The sequence below is a fragment of the Bubalus kerabau genome, chromosome 4, assembly GCF_029407905.1.
Source record: "Bubalus kerabau isolate K-KA32 ecotype Philippines breed swamp buffalo chromosome 4, PCC_UOA_SB_1v2, whole genome shotgun sequence".
In the NCBI taxonomy this organism is placed as follows: domain Eukaryota; kingdom Metazoa; phylum Chordata; class Mammalia; order Artiodactyla; family Bovidae; genus Bubalus; species Bubalus kerabau.
This window is the reverse complement of record NC_073627.1, coordinates 13,822,886-13,835,449: the sequence shown is the minus strand read 5'-3', so window position 1 is coordinate 13,835,449 and position 12,564 is coordinate 13,822,886. Positions and strand designations below refer to the sequence as shown.

The following is a 12,564-nucleotide window of genomic DNA, read 5'->3' as shown; positions in this document are numbered from 1 at the left end:
CTCAGGCACTGGCTCTCCTGGAAAACTGCCACCTACCGTTTTCTTTAGAATGATCATCTAAATGCCCTGCGTCTAATAAAAATATAATAAGGAATTTACTGTCAAGAAATTCATCTTTTCCCCTGAACTCAGGGCAGTTCCTGAAATTCAAGTTCAGTTCAGTTCAGTTCAGTCCCTCAGTCGTGTCCGACTCTTTGCGACCCCATGAACCGCGGTTCGCCAGGCCTCCCTGTCCATCACCAAGTCCCGGAGTCCACCCAAACCCATGTCCACTGTGTCGGTGATGCCATCCAAGCATCTCATCCTCTGTCATCCCCTTCTCCTCCTGCCCTCAATCTTTCCCAGCATCAGAGTCTTTCCAAATGAGTCAGCTCTCCACGTCAGGTGGCCAAAGTATTGGAGTTTCAGCTTCAACATCAGTCCCTCCAGTGAACACCCAGGACTGGTCTCCTTTAGGATGGACTGGTTGGGTCTCCTTGCAGTCCAAGGGACTTTCAAGAGTCTTCTCCAACACCACAGTTCAAAAGTATCAATTCTTCTGCACTCAGCTTTCTTTATAGTCCAACTCTCACATCCATACATGACTACTGGAAAAACCATAGCCTTGACTAGTCAGACCTATCTTGGCAAAGTAATGTCTCTGCTTTTATGGGAAACTCGAGTGACTTCCCATATCTTGAGGTTTCCTTCCTGGATACAAGACCTGGGTATCAGACTTGAGGTGCATGGATTCTGAATCCTTCCCACCTGCTCCTTTCCTGGCTCCGCCCTGGAATCATCATTAGGGTTGAATGCAGCCACTCAGACCTGCGCACAGACAGGCTGCAGCTGCAGGGGTGGAGGAGCCGGTTACCGGTCGCAGGTGAGAGCTGGAAGGGTGGTGGCCGGGGCTCCTGGTGTAGGATCACGCTCAAATAGGGGCTGGGTTGATGGAGATGGGGCGCTGAGCTCCCAGGCTCTGCGTTCTGCCTCTCCGCTGAAGGAGGGAAAAAGACAAAGGCTTCCTGACTTGGTGGGGAACTGCCTCTCTGAGGGGCAGCTCCAGGCTTGACTCTGCCCTTGTCAGGAGGAGCAGAGACTTGGCGTCTTGAGCTCCCGCATCTCCACCCATACGCACAAAACCTGTGTCCCGGACCACACCTGGGAACACTGGGACACCTGCTGTCCCGGACCACATCTGGGTTTTAACACTTTCACGTCCAGGCCAACACTGCGACTCTCATACTTGTGCACACTTTCTCACTTTCATGGACATACACATTTGTGTGCACTCACAAGGGGCACACACGCACACTCAGCCCATTCACTCACACACTCAGCCCATTCACTCACAAACACTCATTAAAACAGAGGAAACCTAGAGAGGGTCACTCCACTGACTTGTTCTATGCTCTCCATTCATTTTTGGTTAAGCTGCAGCAGCAATCTCTAAATTCAATTCACCACCCACTACTGGTGAGCGATCTGCAATTTGAAAGCCAATTTCCACCCCCAGTGCCTGGGGAGCCAGAGCCCCTGGGAGGCCCTCATCCCCTGGGACTAAATAGTGAAGGTGGTGGGGAGGCACAGGCCCCCACCGGCCCCCAGAGGGCGCAACCAGCAGGTGCAAGGAGAGGGAGGATTCTCAGAGGAAGTGCCTTGTGAAAGAGAGTGAGAAGTAGCTCAGCTGATGGGCTGGCAGGTACTGATGGCCCGTGAGAGCAGCAATGGTTTCCAGACTCAGCCCCCAGGCTTGCAGGAACTTATTACTGCCCAGTAGGATCACCCCTGACCATAGCAGCAGGGACAGGACACAGCAAAGTCTCCCCGGACTGGGGCATCCCTTCCCTCTGAGCCAGGGTTGGGGCTCCGTTTCAGTGTCTCCTGAAGGTGGTTGGTCGCCTCCCTCCACACTGTTGGTGAAAGGCCTGCCTGGACAGCAGAGTGCTCAACCTTCCATGTAAATATCCAGGTACATACACGTTACCACTGAGCCTTTGCATGGGAAACCTGGTCCAGCTTCTCCTGGTGCTGCAGGAATGGAGATCCCTGCTGACCGAGAACCCGTGGCCCCTGGTTAGCTGATAAGCCTCGAGCCACATATCTGCTGCCTCAGTTTCCCCAAGGTCCTGTGGCAGGACAAAGTGCTGGCAACGGAATGCACCTTCCAAGGTGTTCCACTGACTCCCGAATGTGATCAGGTCCCCAGTGACAGCACAAACCCCAGCTGTGTGCCCCGGCTTAATACACGGAGATACCAGCAGCTGTGACAGTGATCTGAGAGAATGGTGAATTGTTGCCTCACTTTTCCCAACTCCAGAAACCTCAGGGCCCTCCAGGTCTTGCCCCATGCATGCAGTCTTCCTGTACCACCCCCGACCCTCTGCCTTCTCACCCCTCTCTTTCCCTCTTGTGCCCTGGCCTCTCTCTCTCCCATTTTCCTGTCCTTTGCAGCATCAGAGACAAGAGGAGGGACTCAGACAGAGGAGTGGAAATGCCAGACTTAAAAACCCATCTGAATTTCAGATAATGAATCACTTTGAAATGTAAATATGTGGTAAATATTGCTTAAAATATACCTATATTTAAAAATAAGACAGCAGTGGAACCCCAGACTGATAAGCCCAGCAAAGGTGCCTGAGGACACGGGGAGCTCCTCCCATCCCCATTCCAGCTCCTCCATCCTCAGACCAGCCCCTCCATCCCAGTCCAGCTCATCCATCCCCAGTCCAGCTCTTTGCAGACACCCCTTCTGCACTCTATAAGGTGGAAAAGTCTGTGTCTCCATTGTACAGATTTGGTTTAGTTGAGACTGGTCTATGGTTTCAAGGATCTACCCCAACCTGGAGTTCTTCCCAGTGCCTAAGCTGTATCATCTGATGATGAGGAGCCAGGCCCACGGTGGTTGGAGTTTGGGGGCCGAGACTGGTGGGAAGGGACCCTGGCATCCTTGTCCAGATTCTGGAACCCTCCAAGGGCTTTCCCGGTGAGGAAAACCTCAGGGAGCACATGAAATTGGACTAAGAGGCTCGTGTGTGTGAGGGCAGAGCCCCGCCGTGGCCTGGGGATTGCTCAGGGAAGACTGGAGGTTTGGGGGCAGCGGGAAGAGCATCAGGGAGTCCCAGCCAGTGCCCATCTGGGAGCCCACACCTTCAGCAACCTTGGACAACATGACAGAAGATGGCCAGGGCTCACCTGTGCACAGGCCATACTCCCTCAGGAGGACTCCAAGTGGTGGTAGAAAGTCTGTGACACTTCCTGCTTTCATAGTCTTCTGGTCCTTTCATTTTCTGTGAGAACATGCCTATAAATAGCGCATCTAGTGACTACAAATTGGTATTTAAGGTGAAGCTAAAACAGATACTAATGTTTAAAAAATGAGTCAGTATAAAATAATTTTTAGGACATAGGGGTATATGAAAAGTGAAAGTGTTAGTCACTCTGTCATGTCTGACTCTTTGTGACCCCATGGACTGTAACCCACCAGGGTCTTGGATCCATGGGATTCTCTAGGCAAGCTGCTGAAGTGGGTTGCCATGCCCTCCTCCAAGGGATCATCCCGACCCAGGGGTCAAACCCACGTCTCCCTCATTGCAGGCAGATTCTTTACTGTCTGAGCCACCAGAGGAGCCCACGAATACTGGAATAGGTAGCCTATCCCTTCTCCAGGGGTCTTCCCAACCCAGGAATTGAACCGGGGTCTCCTGCATTGCAGGCGAATTCTTTACCAGCTGAGCTACCAGGGAAGAATTAATTTTTAGGACATAGGGATATGTAGTGTTGTGAAAAGCACAGAGGTTAGGGTGGGGACGCTGGAAGGGCGGGGAGGCTGGCGAGACAGGCTCTGGGGTGTTTTCCTGGCAGGTAGACAAAATATGAGATATTGAGAGCAGAGGGTGGTTTGGTGAGCCTGACGTAGGCTCAGGAGACCCCACACACCTTTCCCAGGGGGCCATGCACTCACTGCTGGAAGACACCAGCTGCCCTCCCAACCGACCTCTGGACTTCAGCCTGCTTCATCCCTTTTGCTTTCTTTTTACTTGTCAACACACACGCTCCCTCCCAGAGTCCAGTCGGACAGGTCAGCGTGTGTTACAAAAACACCGTTTTGCTGAGGTCACCCCCTCTCCATGTCACCTGGTCCAGGTGCAGACCAAGGTTGACCTTTGACTCATTCAGCTCTGCCGGGCCCCTGCCCAGAGCTCACTGGAGGGGACTGACCACACCCTTCATGTGGCATCGGCCCTGCAGGGAATTCTGAGCAGGTCTGCAGGGATTGAGCACCTATTGTAGGCAGAGCATGTGGGTGGCCCTAGGGGCCCTCCCCCCAGCATTGTGTGTGTGTGTCTCTGTGTGTGTGTCTGTGTGTGTGTCTCTGTGTGTGTGTCTGTCGGTGTGTGTCTGTGTGTGTGTGTCTGTGTCTGTGTGTGTGTGTCTGTGTCTGTGTGTCTGTGTGTGTCTGTGTGTGTGTGCTGTGTGCAGGGACAGGGTGTTCTCCCAGAGAGTGAGAGTAGGATCCTGGAAGCTTCTGAAGAGGGGGTGGCTTTGCCAGGCTAGCTTCTCCTGGTTCCACATGGAGTGAGACCCTGCGTGGTTCAGGACTGTGAATGAACCTACTCATTCTTTTACTTTCAATCAACGTCCTGGTGGCTCAGAGAATCTGCCTCCAAGGCGGGAGACTCAGGTTCCATCTCTGGGTTGGGAAAATCCCCTGGAGAAGGGAAGGGCAACCTACTCCAGTATTCTTGCCTGGAAAATCCCATGGACAGAGGACCCTGGCGGACTACAGTCCATGAGGTCACAAACAGTCAAACAGGACTGAGTGATTTTCACTTTCACTTTCACTCAGCATCCCAGAAAGTGCACTAGGAACTTGAAACACGACTCCTAAATTTATGGGAAGGATGACAGCTAGACAATGGTCAGGAAAACGTGAGGAGGAAAGGTTTTGAGGAGTGAGTTTCCTTCTGGATACTGTAGACCCCTAGCTGTCTCCCTCCCAGACAGACCACACCTGCCCTGCCCACTAAGTCTCCTGGTCTCACTGGGCATTCGGTGATGATGCCAGGTCACCAGCAGGAGGCTCCCCCTCTCACACATGAGGGATCACTGCTCTCAGAGCACAGGCTTAGGTGGCATTCTTCCTTTGGGTCCCTGGGGGGTTAGCCCTCCATGTGACCCTGAGGACACCTGCCTGCTCCAGCCTTGGGGCCAGTGGGCATGGGGCCTGGGAACGTATTTTCAGCCTGGGGAGACTTGGCCTGCCTCCCTGTCGATGGGACACCCAGGCCCACGTTCGATGGGGAACAGGGGGGCAAAGGCTGTTCCGAGGTCAATGGAAGCAGCAGAGTGGCTGGGGTCCGATCGGAGACCTTGAGGAGACTGGAAACGCTGGGGGTCCTGCCCAAGGCTTCCTCCAGGATGGGTCAGTGGCCAGAGATGAGCACACAAGATCAATCTCCTGCCTGCTGAGGCAGCCTCAGAGGAGGACATCCCTGGGAGAGGGTCTCCCTTCAGGCAGTCCCGAGGGCTCTGGCTAGGAGGCCAGGAGTCACTGTCAACCACCAGCAAGGGTGCCTTTGGGCCCTATGGGTCACTGGGCACCATTCTGTGTATGAGAACCTTCCAATTTAAGAAAAGTTATTTTATAAAAAATACTCAGGAAAAGAATTGAGCAGATCTGAGGTGCCAGGAAAAGCCCCAGCACAGGAAGTTGCAACACTTCTTTCGAGACCATTCCATCACATGAGGTTCTCAGCAGCAAGTAATAGTGAGGAGCTCTCTATGCCCCATCTTGGCAATTGCTGAAAGGCAGCTACTGGGTTGTGTCCATCTGTGGAATCTCAGACTCTTTTGTATTATGCTGAGCAGGTTGGGGCAGGATCAGGGCAGCTGCCTCTCTTCACTCAATCACCAAATTCTTAGTTCTAAAAAAAAAAAAAATTGATTAAAACCGTGTTAATGTTCTTGTGAGAAACGAATGTCCAAGGAAAGATAAACAGCCATAGAGAGAACCTGCCTTCCTGGGGTGAAAACGCATGATGGACAGCATAGTGGCCTGTATCCTGGGGCTGGCAGGGCCTGAATGGCCCCACGTGGTGGGGGCGCCCTGGCCAGGGCGACAGGGTGCTTCACTCTTCAGTGCCTCAGGCACCACTTGTCCTCCTGGAAAGGAGCAACATTAGACCTGTGACATGCCACTTGCAAACAGACCTTGAGGAATATTCAAGATTTGAGCATAAAAATAGACAAAATTTGACCATGATGGATATTCCACCATCTGGGAAGCCTTTTAAAAAGGATTCTCTACACAAACAAACAAAAACTACTTTAAAACAAAACCCTGAAGCTTTGAAGGAAAAGACAGACAGGACGACATTAAACATGTGGAGTCCCTATTCCAAAGACGATCTGGGGAGAAATGATGATGGAAACGTACCTCTCCTGGAAGGCAGTTTGTTTCTTTAAGGGGTTAAAGTCTTATAAAGCTGTAAGGAGAAGACAGACTCCCAGGAAGAGGAGCAAAGGGTTTGCAAAGGCAGTGACAATGTGGAAATCTGAAGGGCCAGAAACAGGATGAGCTGGTCAGCCCTCCACAGCACCAGGTGTCACCAGGAAGAGGCGGAGCTAGAAGCCCAGGGGACAGGGCAGCTCACAAGCTAAGACAAAGGGAATCCTTGCAGCCACTGAAGTCAAGCTTTCAGGATCGGGGGAGGCAGACCTCACCAGCAACACACTACAAAGTGAGAACCAGACAGAGAAATGGACAGAACATGACCCCAGAATACTCCTTCCAGTGTTCATGGTTTGTGTCTGATTACTCCAGTGAGGGGAAAGCTGAGGTCTGGGGAAAGAGGGAAGGACCAGTGTGAGTGTCCTGGGGCAGTCGTGACCAAGGACCACAAACAAGGGATCAAAAGAAGCAAAGTTTGCCCTCCTCCAGTTTGGAGGCCGGAAGTCCAAAATCAAGGTGTCAGCACGGCTGCAGGGAAATATCCTTCGTTGTCTCTTCCAGCTTCTGGCGGCTCTGGTGTCACTTGGCTTGTGGCCACATCCCTCCACTCTGTGCCTCTGTGAGCTCCTGGCCTCTCCCTGGTCTGTTTCTGACAAATTTCTCTCTTCTTACAAGAAAGCCAGACACATTACATTGGGGCCCACGATGCCCTGATACGACTTCCTCTTTATTTATGGCTGCAAAGGCTGCATTTCCAAGTAAGATCACCTTCACAGATTCTGGGTGGACATGTGTTTTGGGGCCACGTTTCACCCTTCCCTGATGGATCAGTGGTAAAGAAAGTGCCTGCCAATGCAGGAGAGGTGAGTTTGATCCCTGAGTCAGGAAGGTCCCCTAGAGAAGGAAATGGCAACCCACTCAAATATTCTTGCAGGGGAAATCCCATGGACAGCATAGCCTGGTGGGCTCCAGTACATGGGGTTGCAAACAGTCAGACACGGCTTAGCGACTAAAGAGCAACATTCACCCTAGTACATACAGTACAGAGGGCGAGAAGAGAGAGACAGTAGTGGGCTGTCTAACCTGATTCCACATATGTGAAATCACATACCTGTGTGTGCACAGAACTCGTGTCTCTCAGGTAACATCAATTTTCATCAGCCACAATTGTTGTACTTAAGTGAGAAAAGAAGGCTGTCCTTCTGACGGTAAATTAGGAATAGAAGCAAGTTTAGAAAATCAAGGGAAGCCAGACAGAAGCACCGGTCACAGGGGTCTGGGGGCTGAGACTGTCCCTCTCCATGTCATTCTCCTTGTTTGACCCAGAGTCTCCTGGAGTCAGGACTGGGGCTGGTCACCAATGGCCCTCAGCTCCTGGAAGCGATTACATCCACACTTTCCTTTGCTCCTGGCCCTTCTGCCCAGTTCCCTGCAAAGTGGATAAAAGAAATCAGAGACACGGAATTCAAAACCAAAGGGTACTAACTCCATGAAATTCTGGAAAAGGCAAAACTCTGGACACAGTAAAAACTCTGGACAGTAAAAAGATCGATGGTTGTCAGGAGTTGGTGGGAAGGATGGATGAATGGATGGAACACAGAGGATTTTTCAGGCAGTGAAGCTACTTTTGTTGTTGTTCAGTCACTAAGTCACATCCCATTCTTTGTAACTCCATGGATTGTAACCCGCCAGGCTCCTCTGTCCTCCACTATCTCCTGAGTTTGCTCAAATTCATGTCCCTTGAGTTGGTGATACTATCTAACCATCTCATCCTCTGTGTAGTACCTAATGGTAGCTACAAGTCATTATGAAAAGTGAAAGTGTTAGTCGCTCAGTCATGTCTGAGTCTGTCCATGGAATTCCCCAGGAAAGGTTACTGGAGTTGGTGCCATTTCCTACTCCAGAGGATCTCCCTGACCCAGGATTGAACCCTCATCTCTTGTGTCTCCTGCATCGGCAGGCAGATTCTTTACCACTGTGCTGTCTGGGAAGCCCAAATGTCAGTTTTACTGGATGCCAAAGCCTGAGATGATCATTTGTTTCAGAGGAAGTGGAAGTACAGCTTTCCGGACTGTAACCCACGAGTTCCACAGGAAGACTCTTTTTGTTGATAAAAGCAAATCTGGAGAGTGGACCAAATGTCCCCGAATGCCAATCCTCAGAATGCAAGAGTGGAAGAGGGGCAGGGAGCATCCAAGGTGGTCTTAGGCTGGTGTCAGGGTCAAGTGGCCACACGAGACGCTGTGTGTCACGACCGTCTCCACAGGACACATGGCTCAGGGAGTTTGCATGTTTTATATAAAATTCAAGATAACCCCAGCAATATAAATGCACTTGTGTCCCAGGGACTTGTTTCCTGTCTCATCTGTTTCTCATCTGTCTGACAGTGGTCCCACTGCAGACATTATAAAGGTGTCGAGAAGGGTCATGACACAGTTGGGTCAGGGAGGAGCTTGGGGACCCTCGCCCACCCTGGCCAGGGTGCAGCCCCTCTCACTGGCTTCCCAAGGAGCCTAAGGGAACTCTGACTCATCAGCTTTCCTTCCTCCAGGAGTGTCCCCAAAACCAGTAAGGAGGACGAGGGACCCCTTAAAACTCATCCACATCCTGCTGGCCATGCTGCCGTCAGCATCCACTCTCCTCGCTCCCAGGATGTTCTGGGTCCTCTTGTTTGCGGCCTTCAGGAGTGCTCAGAGTGGAAGTAAGTTGCATGGTCCCAACTCTGCCTGCCAGCTGGGGGCGGCGGTGGGGGAGGGGAGGGGCGAGGAATGCAGCAGGGGCAAGATGGGTGTGGGAGGAGAGACCTAGATCAGGCCAGGAGGAGCCCAGGCTCCAGGTAGTGCCAGTGATCCCAGGAAGGGCAGTCACTGGATGTCCTGAGGTCTAGCCATGACCCACACATGTGACTTTCCCCCCACACAGTCTCGGACAACCCCAAGTGCACCAAGGGTGTGGTTTCTGTGTCCAGGGGCAAGCCAGCCACGATGAGCTGCAGCATCTCCAATGCCTTCTCCCACATCAACATCTCCCTGAAAGCGGACACCAAGGCACCCTGGAAGCTCATCTGCAGTGCAAAGCCCCCAGGAAACGTCTGCCAGGATGGATGGGAGCTGTGGATTTGGGAGGGCGAGGCGTACCTAGTAACTGAAGAAGCCCAGGACACCCAGGCAGGGCAGTACAAGTGGAGGCTGATGGGGCGGCAAGGAAATACCAGAACCACCACACTGACCGTCGTAGGTGAGCAGGGCGGGGTGGGGGGTGGGGATTGACCCCCAAGAGCTTCTCTTTTTGGTGGGCAGGAGTGCGGAGCAACTAGGGAGGAGTGATTCCTGCCCACCTGAGGTGCCCAGAACCAGAGATAAGGCCTGAAGAGGACTTCCACCCTGCCCCACCCATGCCGCGGCTGTGCCCTCTCTGAGCTTCTCAGGGCAGCCCCGGCACGTGTACTGCTCACTGTCCCCATGTGCTCAGGGAGCTGGCCCCTCCCTCCCTAAACACCGCCTTTCCCCCCACCCCAACCCCTTGCTTTGCTGCAAACTCCCCAAGTCACCGTCGCTTCCTTCCCCTCTTCACCTGTTCATACGCAGTCAGAGTCACCCTGAGTGCTGGGGACAGGAAGCAGGGGTCCAGCTTTGCCCCGAACAAGGAACAGTGGGAGGAGCTGAGAAGGCACCCCTCAGCCTAGCGGGCCCTGGGCGGGGAACCCAGTGAGGCCTTCATGATCTCCTGTATCCAGGGGCTCATCTGACACCTGGGGTGGAGGGGCTGTGTCAGGGTAGGCCCTGGGAAGGCCCCTGCCAACCTGCCCTGTGTCTCTTTGGCAGGGCCGCAATACCTGCTCCTCAAAGCTTCTACGGGCAGGTGTTCCTATCTTCATCCTGGGCTACCAGGAAGGGAGCCCCCGGAAAGCCCCCTTGGGTCTTCCCTCCACAGACACCCTCACCCTCTGTCCCTGGAGCCCTGCCCATCCCATGCACCCATCCCCCTGCCATTCTCCCATCCATGGGCTTCCCAACCACAAGTGATATCCCCCTCGAGGGTGCCCCCAAGATGGTGGGGGCTCCTGCACAGGTGAACAAAGGAGGGAGGGCCGGCCCCTCCCATTTATCGCAGGTCAGCAGATGAGCACACCCCTTTCTGATCTTAATCCTGAGCACACTGAGCAAGATGCTGGTAATCTTCCCCATCCTTGCCCTGGGTATCCTCCTCAGCCTGCTGATTTGCACGCTGGCCTAGTGCCGAAGGTGTGGCTCCCTGAACTTCAAGCTCCAGAAGCTATTGGCTGCTAAGCCTGGTCTGTGGGCTGGGGAGGGGTGGGGTCATCTCGGACCACGCATAGACACTCTACCCCATGGTCTCATACCCACCGAGACTAGTGAGACAGTGGGGAGCATTTGAGGTCCCAGGACCCCTGCCGCAGAGGACCCCAGGCAGCAAATGCAGTCCTAGTCCCAGAACGCAGATGCCCCACCACAGACAGGCCACAGAGTCCACACCACCCCTAGGACCCCCTAGGGGATGGCATGGGGGCTTCCTGCTTCTTCCAGGAGACCTAGATGTGTGGGTGGGGGATGTTCCTACAGGACGCACTTGTAGGCAAAGGTGTCTTGCGTGGCTCTCACCCCTCCCATCCTCCCCCCTTCCCCAAGTAAGGAGGCTCTGAGCCTGGGGTGGGGAGCTGTGAGCACCGTGTGCACTGGACTCTGCAGAGGGGATGTGCAGGGAAGAGCAGGCTGAGGACTAGGAAGCTTGGCAACTTCCTGGCATCTTCCTGATGGACATGCCAGGGAGGGCTCCTTAGCAGGTTCTGGGGCCCAAAGTGCAAATATCTCACGTTCCATAGCACTTGACCTAACGGGACCCTCCCCTCCTCCACCCCACTCAGGCCTGGGCTCCTCCCCAGGGCAGGAGTGCCACGCTTCGGTCACCTGGGAGATGCCCCAGTCTGGGGTCCTCAGCTGATCATGGACACCCTCCTGTCTTTAGAACATGAAGAAGAACCAGTTTGAGGGACCTTCCAGGAAGCACTTGAGGAACCAAAATGAGGATATCAGTGGCCTGGGATGATGCATGAAGCCTCCTCCACCAACCCCAAAGGGTAGAGCAGCGCCTCTGGATGGGAGGCCAGACAGGTGGCTGCTGGTGGAATCTGTGTCCAATCTCCCTGGTCTTCCGCAGCCCTGGGGCTCCCCTCTCTGCCACCTGCCCCACGTGCTGCCCCTTCCTGTTCCCAAACCGCATCCCAAACCATATATGCCAGATGTCTTTACAAGCAAAACTGTGCAACCCCACTGAGTGTATTCTTTGTCATTTTTTTGGAGGTGGGCTGGGACGTCTTTTTTTCTTCCTTTCCTCTTTTGTTCTCATGATTTGATGACTTTCGTGATGCACTTGAATTGCTTTCTTTTGAGTGTGTATATCTATGATAATGACTTTTGGTCTGTGGTGACCATGAGATTTCGATACAGCAGTCTACATATACATGCAGGAGGGTTTTCAGTTGCTCATCTCTTCCTTTCCAGTGCATTTCGAATGTCCTGCGTGCGTCCTCTCCTCCTCTCGTGATTACTGGTTTTGACCTCTTGTTTGTGTGCGTGGATGGTGTCCTATTTCTACTGTATGTTTGCCTTTACTGGTGAGCCCTCTTATTTCATCCTTTTCCTGTTTCTCGCTGTGGCCTTTTCTTTTCATTGTAGACAAGTTCCTTTAAAGATAGAGCTGGTTGGTGGTTCATTGAATATGTTCCTAAAAGGTACATATAATGTGATAAAAAGAAGGTTTTCCTAGAAGTGCTACCTTCCGTGCTTTGCAAAACGTCCACATTGCTAATCCTCAAGATGAGTACACTAAACCTAGGAGCGAATCATCAAATGAGCTGAGAAATATATCCTTAAGTGGAGACAATAAAAATCTGAAAGAAGCGCCGTGAGTCTCACAAGCTAAAAAGTCCCAGCGAGGGCTTCCCTGGTGGTCCAGTGGTTAAGAATTCGCCTTGCAATGCAGGGGACGCGGGTTCGATCCCTGCTGAGGGAATTAAGATCCAAAGCACTGTGGGGCAGCTAAGCCTACATGCCACAACTAGAGAGCCCATGAGACCCGACACGGCCAGAAAATAAATATTGAAACAAAAA

The 12,564-nt window shown here is 52.9% G+C and overlaps 1 protein-coding gene across 1 annotated transcript; it reads left to right on the top strand.

Moving 5' to 3' along the window:
- The first annotated feature begins 590 nt into the window (after positions 1-590).
- Positions 591-11,718, top strand: LOC129651147 (secreted and transmembrane protein 1A-like). The gene is made up of 4 exons (XM_055579843.1): positions 591-862; positions 8,985-9,134; positions 9,356-9,670; positions 11,420-11,718. Exons 2-4 carry the CDS (start codon positions 9,050-9,052, stop codon positions 11,440-11,442), a joined length of 423 nt encoding a protein of 140 aa, XP_055435818.1. The 5' UTR covers positions 591-862; positions 8,985-9,049; the 3' UTR covers positions 11,443-11,718.
- Positions 11,719-12,564: the final 846 nt, after the last annotated feature.

What these genes read in the sequence shown, in the direction of transcription:
- LOC129651147 (XM_055579843.1), top strand. Translation starts at nt 9,050, where the DNA reads ATGCTGCCGTCAGCATCCACTCTCCTCGCTCCCAGGATGTTCTGGGTC. An exon ending in CAGGAGTGCTCAGAGTGGAA is followed by an intron (nt 9,135 to 9,355) that starts GTAAGTTGCATG and finishes CCCCCCACACAG; the next exon opens with TCTCGGACAACCCCAAGTGC. An exon ending in CACCACACTGACCGTCGTAG is followed by an intron (nt 9,671 to 11,419) that starts GTGAGCAGGGCG and finishes TCCTGTCTTTAG; the next exon opens with AACATGAAGAAGAACCAGTT.